This window comes from Nerophis ophidion, linkage group LG02, assembly GCF_033978795.1.
Source record: "Nerophis ophidion isolate RoL-2023_Sa linkage group LG02, RoL_Noph_v1.0, whole genome shotgun sequence".
Classification (NCBI taxonomy): domain Eukaryota; kingdom Metazoa; phylum Chordata; class Actinopteri; order Syngnathiformes; family Syngnathidae; genus Nerophis; species Nerophis ophidion.
The window spans coordinates 28,175,679-28,184,131 of NC_084612.1; the positions used below are offsets into that span (position 1 = coordinate 28,175,679).

An 8,453-nucleotide genomic window follows, 5' to 3' on the forward strand; every position below is an offset into this window, starting at 1 on the left:
AACGATCGGAAGTTTCGCATCTTGTGACACTGGATCAACTTAAATCCATCGATTGGTAAGTGTTTGTTTGGCATTAAATGTGGGTGGAGGGAAACGCTGGATGTAAATATAGTTTCAAATGTACATACAGCTAGTCTAAATAGCATGTTAGTATCGATTAGCTGGCAGTCATGCCGCCACCAAATATGTCTGATTAGCACATAAGTCAACAACATCAACAAAACTCACCTTTGTGATTTAGTTGACGTTATCGTTGTAAATGCATCTGCAGGTTATCCGTACATCTCTGTGCCATGTCTGCCTTAGCACCGCCGGTAAATTGTGCAGACACTCCAGCACATTCAAAGGGGGTCTGGCGGCAGATTTCTTTGATTTTATCGTTGGAAATGCATCTGCTTTGAGTTTTGTAGGATATCCACACAATCTTGCCATCGCTGTTGTAGGATAGCTTTCGTCGGTAAAGTGTGCGGAACAAATGACTGACCATTTCGTCGGCTTTCCCCACACGCAGTATAGCTCGGTTGGTAGAGCGGCCGTGCCAGCAACATGAGCGTTGCAGGTTCGATCCCCGCTTCCGCCATCCTAGTCACTGCCGTTGTGTCCTTGGGCAAGACACTTTACCCACCTGCTCCCAGTGCCACCCACACTGGTTTGAATGTAAGAATTAGATATTGGGTTTCACTATGTAAAGCGCTTTGAGTCACTAGAGAAAAAGCGCTATATAAATATAATTCACTTCACCCTCGTATTTTCAACAAATTTCGTCTAATTTCTTTCCACTTTCGCATCTTTGGGCCAGTGGTGCAACTTGAATCCCTCCCTGTTAGTGTTGTTACACCCTCCGACAACACACCGACAAGGCATGATGTCTCCAAGGTTCCAGAAAATAGTCCAAAAGATGGAAAATAACAAAGCTGAGGCGCGGTGTTTGTAATGTGTTTGAGAAAATGGCGGCTTTATTACCTAGGTGACGTCACGTTCTGACGTCATCGCTCCAAGAACGATAAATAGAAAGGCGTTTATTCGCCAAAATTCACCCATTTAGAGTTCGGAAATCGGTTAAAAAATATATGGTCTTTTTTCTGCAACATCAAGGTATGTATTGACGCATACATAGGTTTGGTGATAATGTTCCCCTTTGTGTTGTTTCACAATTCTCGTTCATCTTTTAGACTCAACTTCTGTTATAGCACGCAATGATTTTGGCTTGTTAAAAATTGCGACCTGTAACACGGTTATTAGCGAAGTTGGGACTAGGCCGCGATAGCTGCGGCCACTGGCAGCTAGCCTTTCGCTATGTAGCCACGGCTAATGCGGCCTAGTCAACCAGTGTCGACACAGAAACGTTACGAGAAAGTACACTGGACGCGTGCAGCTTGCTGATAGCTATAGTATACGTAGCCGGGAATAACCCGGCCTCATCAAACAGAGTCGACACTAAAACGTTACCAGAAATTACACTGGACACGTGCAGCTCGCTGGTCACCATGTAACCGCGGCTAATGCGGCCGAGTCAACCAGAGTTGACACCGAAACATTGAGAGAAAGTACACTGGACACGTGCGGCTTGCTGGTAGCTACAGTATATGTAGCAAACGCGGCCTTGTGAACCAGAGTCAACACAGAAACGTTACGAGAAGGTACCGTGGACCCGTGTGGCTAGCTGGTCGCGGTGACCATAGCATATGCCGCTTGTTATAGTCAATAAGAGCTGCTTTACAAGCCCAGGAGAGACAACTGCTCTGTTGTATTTCCTCTACACACAGCTATGCGGCCTGCTAACAGGTGAAAAAGACATGAAAGTGTCGTGCTGTGCCTGGTGTACTTGGTAGAATAGAATAGAAAGTACATTATTTATCCCTGGGGGAAATTCAGCACCACAGTTCGCTCACCCCAAAAAATAAACATGGTATTTTTTTTACATGTGAATAATAGGGTGACCAGGTGTCCGGATTTAGCCCGGACAGTCCGGGATTTTAATGCCCTGTCCGGCGTCCGGCGCAGCATCAAGCCGGACACGTATTTGTCCTCCTTTTTAAGGCACTAGGCTTGAAGAGCGGAGATTTTTCATCTTTGCTGGGCTGCAGCGCAATAGCCAATCATAGACCGTAAAAAAATGCCCCCAACGCAGTAACATATCAAATGACTGGCTAAGAGCAGTGTCGGATACAAATGTGCTTAGCATTGATTAAAAAAGTAAACAAGGGTCCATGTGCTGCTGCGGCATGACATTGACAGAAAGTTAGCATCATGCGAAAACGCAAGACCTTGTTTAATTCTGAATGGATAAAAGAGCACAAATTTATAACGAAAAGCAGTCGAGACTCATTCCATGGCTTCTGCACACTTTGTCAATGTGATGTCGACGTAAGTAGTCAGGGGAAAGCTGCAATTAAACGGCATGCGGGTACGGATAAACATATAAGTAATAAACGTGCGGCAGGTACCTCTTCAATGAGGACAGTTTTTCGTGAACTTTCGTCGCCCCTGGATGACAAGATAACTGCTGCGGAGCTGTGCGAGGTGCACCATGCTGTAAAGCATTACCAGTTCTACAGAAGTTTAGACTGCGGCATGAAAGCGTCACAATCCGCGACTCGGATCATTTATGGTTTTGCCTTTTGATATGTTTTTCATCATGTTTGTTTCTGGACTCTGCCGATCCTTGTGTTTGAGCACTTCCTCATTTGTTTTAGTCACCATGGCAACATAATGTCCTCCTCCTCACGGGCTACTGTCACACACCTGTTTCTGATTATTATTTGTGTATTCAAGCCCACCTGATTCCTTAGTTCGTCCTCAGTCCATTGTTTGCTTCACGCAACAAGTCACGTTAAGTATTCTGTTCTATTTCTTTCCATGTGCTAAGTTCCGCCTTAGCTTCGCGTGCGGTCGGCACGTTATATTTTTGAACTTTGTCTCTTGCTAGGCTTAGCGTTAGCGTCCCGTGCGTAGGCACGCGCTTTATTTTTCCTATTGGACCAGTGTTCTTTTGTTTTTTATATATTACAATCAAGTCTTACCTGCAATCCTGCCTGACTGGTCGTTGTGCATCCACGAAGTGGCAACTCTGCGCAGCAAGTGCGCCGTATACGTGACAGAAAGTGGACCGGGAGATTTTCAGTGACTCGCCCACAGCTAAAGGGATGGCCTGTGGCTGAACAAAAGCCAAGGCATTGTGCGAGAACGTCATCTCTCACTATTCGGTACAGGAACATACCGACTACATAAAAGAAAACAACCTACCCTTTTCCATGGCATCCGACGCCTCAAATAAAGGAACAAATAAGTGTTTTCCCATTGTGGTAAGGTATTTTCACTTTGATGAAGGCATCCAACATGTCCTGTTGGATTTTTATAGTGACAGCAACGAAACGTCAGAAGCCATAACAAACCAGCTGCTGGCAGTCTGGTTTAGAGATCAAAAACATGTCTGCATATGCAGCAGACAATGCCAGTGTCAATTATGGCAAACATAACAGTGTGTATCAGAAGCTGAAACTGAGCTAAAAAGATGTGCTCCCTGCAAACTGTTCGGCCCATATTCCGCATAACGCAACCAGATATGCAGCAAGCAGCCTTGATGTTGATGTGGGAAATGCTGTGCTGAAGATTTACAGCCATTTCAGCATATCAGCGAGCAGAACAGCACGATTGAAGGAATTCTGTGAGTTTGTGGAGGTGGAGGAATGCAACCTGCTGCGGCATGTTGACACCAGGTGGTTGTCCCTGCTGCCATCCATTGACAGAATCCTGAAATCTTAGAAGGCCCTGACCAGCTACTTCCAAAGTGAAGGTGACGGGGACTGTGCCAGAATTGTGTGGAGATGTTTTGGAGAGGAAAGAAACGAGATGTCAGAGACATATTTTCTGTTTCTCAGCCATGTTCTAAAGGTGTTCTCTGACACGATCGAAGCACTTGAGGCAAAATCCTTCAGCATTACATCAGTGTTTAAGGTAATGACTGAACTAAAACAAAAGCTGGAAAGAAGGATGAAGGACAGGTTCTTTGATTTGCTGTCAACACCAAACTGAAGCAGATGCCCCCTTACCAGTCAAAAAAATGTGAGGCTGATTTTCTGCTTTTTTATGAAAGAGCAAAGAAATACATAAGTGAAAGATATGACTTCTCTGACACAAGCTTTCATAGCAAAGTAGCCAAGCTTGGCCTCACAACTGCTGTGCCATGTGTGATTGAATCTGGACATTGATATGGATGGACTGTATGAGGAATATGCCATGGTGGAAGGTTCCTTCAGTTCACCAGAAATGGAAGGTTGCCACAGTGAGGAACGATATTTGAAACTGTTTTCCAAAGCAGATGTACCATTTGTGAATCTCAGGAAGGTCAGCGCCTACATTTTCTCCATCCCATGCAGCAATGCACACACAGAATGTATCTTTTCAATGATGACAACTGCATGGAGAAACAAGAGGAATGGTCTGGATGTGGACAGCGTCAAGGCTGAGCTGCAAGTGTGTGTCAATTTCACCCAACCCTGCACAGAGATGTACAAGAAGTTCACCCTAAACAAAAAACTCTTGGTTGCAGCCAGGAAAGAATAGAAGTATTTCAGATAGGCAATCAACTATTTTGGTGAGTACACTAATCTTATGATTTCACTGATGGGTTACATGAAATGTTTATTTTTATTGGGTTGAAAACAATACAGATATTGGAAGATTGATAACTATGTTGTTGCTATGTTGTTATTTGTACGAGTCTCTGCAGGTTATAAAAGGCCCAGGCGCAGTGGAGGCTTGGAAGCCATGATGACAGAGGGGCTGTTGATCCTGAGCTGCTACAGAGGGTGAATGTGGAGTTTGCTTAAAGACAGGTCTGCTGCGCACACACACAGACACTGAAGACAAGTCTCCAAAAGACTGAAGCACTTTAGAAATGCTATGCTTTTTGAGCAGTTGAATGTTCTTTTGTTTGTTTGTTTGTTACAATCTCCTTTGTTGTTCATATAAAAGGTTATTCAGGCTTTTTTAAAAAGCATTTTTTTAATTATATATGTTACCTGTTGATTGTTGTTTACATTTAAGTCCACACATGTTATGCTTTGTGGCACTCTGCACTTGAAAAGATTCATCCCAGTGGTCACTTTTTGAACACCACAACGTATTGAATAAATACAAATACTGTTAACAAACACTTGACTTTAATATTTTTTCCTATTCAGCCACACAAACATCATCTTTAAACCACTCAAAATTGTACTGTAAATAAGAGTATACCAGAGGCTTATGTACACCATAGTAATTTATTGATATGCCGCATAATGTCCTCCTTTTTGGTGTCATGGAAATGGTCACCCTAGTGATAAATATAAATACAGTCTATTATACAGCATTATTCACATGTGAATAATTTAAATACACTCTATTATACATTCAGGTACAGTCAAAAAAAGAACATATGCATTATACGGTCTGATGGCTGGTATGAAGGACTTCCTGCGTCGTTCCGTGTTGCATTTTGGAAGTCTGAGCCTTCCACTGAACGGGCTCATTCTCTCCACCAAGTCCGAGTGTAGTTGATGGGAAGTGGTGTCCATAATGGCTAGGAGGTTTGCTAGACTTCTCCTCTCTGACACCACCGCCAGAGTCTAGCTCCACTCCCACCACGTTACTGGCCTTCCTACCAGCTTGTCCAGCCTGTTAGCGTAGAAGACTCCGTTCCCAGTATGCTTACCCTGTGCTGTGCGTTAAGGCTCCCACTTGCTAAAGTAGTGAGATGTTAACAGTGGGTTTGATGGTTCTATTATTGCCTCGGCTTTCATTGCTCTGTTTTCCCCCCAGGTGATTTTAATGGTAATGGTTCGTTGGTGCAAAGTTAACAGAGTGGCAGTTGTCAGATCTCATTGAGAATTTTACGGGTGAGTATATTCCCCCTTTTGACCGTGACAAAAGTAATGTGCCTTTTTGTTGGTTCATCAAAGTTTCTGTGTAAGGCAGTGTGGGAACTATATCAATACAGCCCGTTTAGGGTGGAATAAATTGTACTTGTGCCTTATACTCAAGCTTTGTTGGAATAAGGATGGGCAAGATAGGTGGCGACTTGTCCAGGGTGTACTTCGCCTTCCGCCTGATTGTAGCTGTGATAGACTCCAGCGCCCCCCGCAACCCCGAAGGGAAAAAGCTGTAGAAAATGGATGGATGAAGATAATAATCTTTTAATTCTTGTCATTACTCTTAAGTAGAAATCTCACGGTATGAACATTTCTTATCACGGTTATCATTATTATGGTGGTAAATTTAAAGGTGCTCAAAATTTTGAAAAAAAGTGCTTATACTGAATTCCTTTAACCAAGTTTTATTTAAAAATAAACAAACACATTCAAAATGTATATATGTAGCTCAAGTAAAATGTTGAATGTGCATACGAAATAAACACAAGCATTATGAACAAAGTAATATGGCAGAAAAAAAGAATTCTCTGAATAAATAAAAATAAATGTGAACATTTCACAAAATAGCTCCCTTTGAACATAACACATACCTGCACTTTTTTGTTCATAGAGATAAAAATAGTGTCTTGCACGATTATGGGCAAAATAATAATTAAGATTATTTTCATCAATATTAAAATTAGGATTATTAACTGTTTGGTAAAACAGTGTTGTGGTGTGAACGCGACGCCATCATATAATTTGTAATATCTAATAAAAATGCTCCACATAAATGTTATCTACTGTATATATCCAAAGACAAAATTCGGGTTTTTGTTCCTTAATAGTATCAGCGTTACAGCTTTTTTATTACATTACACCTGTAGTTTTACATTTTGATAGAGGGAGGTATTTTGTAAGTTATGTACTGTACATACATTTACATGTACTAATGTGTGTACATGTACATGTTGTATCAGGACAGATTCATTAAGAGTTTGAGCAGAAATTTGCTGTATAAGAATTAACTGTTATGATCCGCTGCCCTGATCATATTTTGATTTAGGTTTTTGAGTCTTTTTGTGTTTTATGTTTGTTTTGGACTCTTTCGGTTCCGATTTGTACGCCTTTGTTTGTTACCATAGTTACTCATTGTTTTCACCTGCCCCTTGCTCCTGACGCGCACCTGTGTTGTAATTACTTTCTTATTTAGTCAGTCAGTCTTTGTCCATTGTTTGCGGTAAGCTACAGTCACGTTGATCTCTCTGGTTTTAGTCTCTGTGCTAAATATTGCCTTAACTTCCCGTGCGTTCGGCACGCTGCCCTTGTGCTTTCTGATTCTGTGCTAAGTACTAACCTTAGCTTCCCGTGCGTTCGACACGCTGTTCTTTTGTTGATTTATGTCCGTTTAGTATTGTGTATCAGTTATTAAATCAGCTTACCTATGCGTTTTTGTCCGGAGTGTCCTTTGCATCCCTGGGGAGAACTAAATCCTGCATCACAATGCGCTTCACGCGTAACATTAAATATACAAAATAAAAAGTTGACAACATACTATGTAACATAAATGTTTTTTTTAAAGTTACAGCTTTGTGACGTGAAATAAAACACAAGTAATGTCAAAAACATGGTGTTTACTTTTTTACATCAATATAAAAAAAAAAAAAGCAGTTTGGCTAATGAAGATAAAGTCAAATAAACAAGCTTTGTTTGTCTCCAACAACCATGTACTCCAGTGCTACAGTTTGACCAACAAAAATAAACACAAGTGGTATCTCTCAAATTTAATACACAATCTTTGTGCCTCACCGTCAACTCAGACTGCGTTCATTTCGATGAGATGACAAAACATTTTAGCGAGTATTGATGTTATTGGAACACTAACAACGTTAGCAGTTAAAATAAAGGACGAGTGAGTGTCCTAGTCAGTTAACCAAAGACTTTATAAACAAGTTGTGGCAACGTTCCCGACACATTGCCTGCTGCATGGTAATTCTAAGTCCCAGCAGCTGACGGAAGGACGCTAGTTGCACCTTCAAAATGAAACCGCAACTTCAAATATTTTTGTTGTTCAACAGCTTTGCGCTTTTAAATGCAGACCAAGAATCCACAGAAGTCGAAGCGATTAAAATGAAGTGAAACGACGCGATCGGCTCCGTTTACTCGGAGAAAACATTTCTTGAGCCGAAAGGCTGTAGCTCACAGGCGCTGCTGCGCTTCAGTTGTCAGGAAGTAAGCAGTGCTCCCTGAAATACATTAATAAATGGCAGTTTTTCAGTAACTAAAAATTTCAACGGTATTACTAACCGCCTGGAATTTTACCACGGTTTATCATTATACCGTTTATCCTTACATTCCTACTCTCCAGTAGAGGATATATGGACAATATACTCAGCTAAAGTTCCTTATGCTCTTCAAAGAACCTATAAGTAGTTTTTAATAGAACTCTAAGGGCATTAATTCTGATCAACAGTAACAGGACAGATGACATCTGTATGTTTTAAATGAAAGAGGCGTATTCAGGTGGATATCATGTGTCAAAGCAGTTGTAATAGGACA

General features: G+C 41.5%; 1 protein-coding gene across 1 annotated transcript in view; it reads right to left on the bottom strand.

Moving 5' to 3' along the window:
- Window positions 1–3,582, bottom strand: part of LOC133538861 (uncharacterized) — a 40,869-nt gene extending 37,287 nt beyond the window's left edge. The window contains exons 1-2 of the mRNA XM_061880724.1: window positions 3,247–3,582; window positions 3,024–3,157 (exon numbers count right to left, since the gene is read on the bottom strand). Coding sequence (XP_061736708.1) covers window positions 3,024–3,157; window positions 3,247–3,261 — 149 coding nt within the window. The 5' untranslated portion in view covers window positions 3,262–3,582. The remainder of the gene's footprint in view (window positions 1–3,023; window positions 3,158–3,246) is intronic.
- Window positions 3,583–8,453: the final 4,871 nt, after the last annotated feature.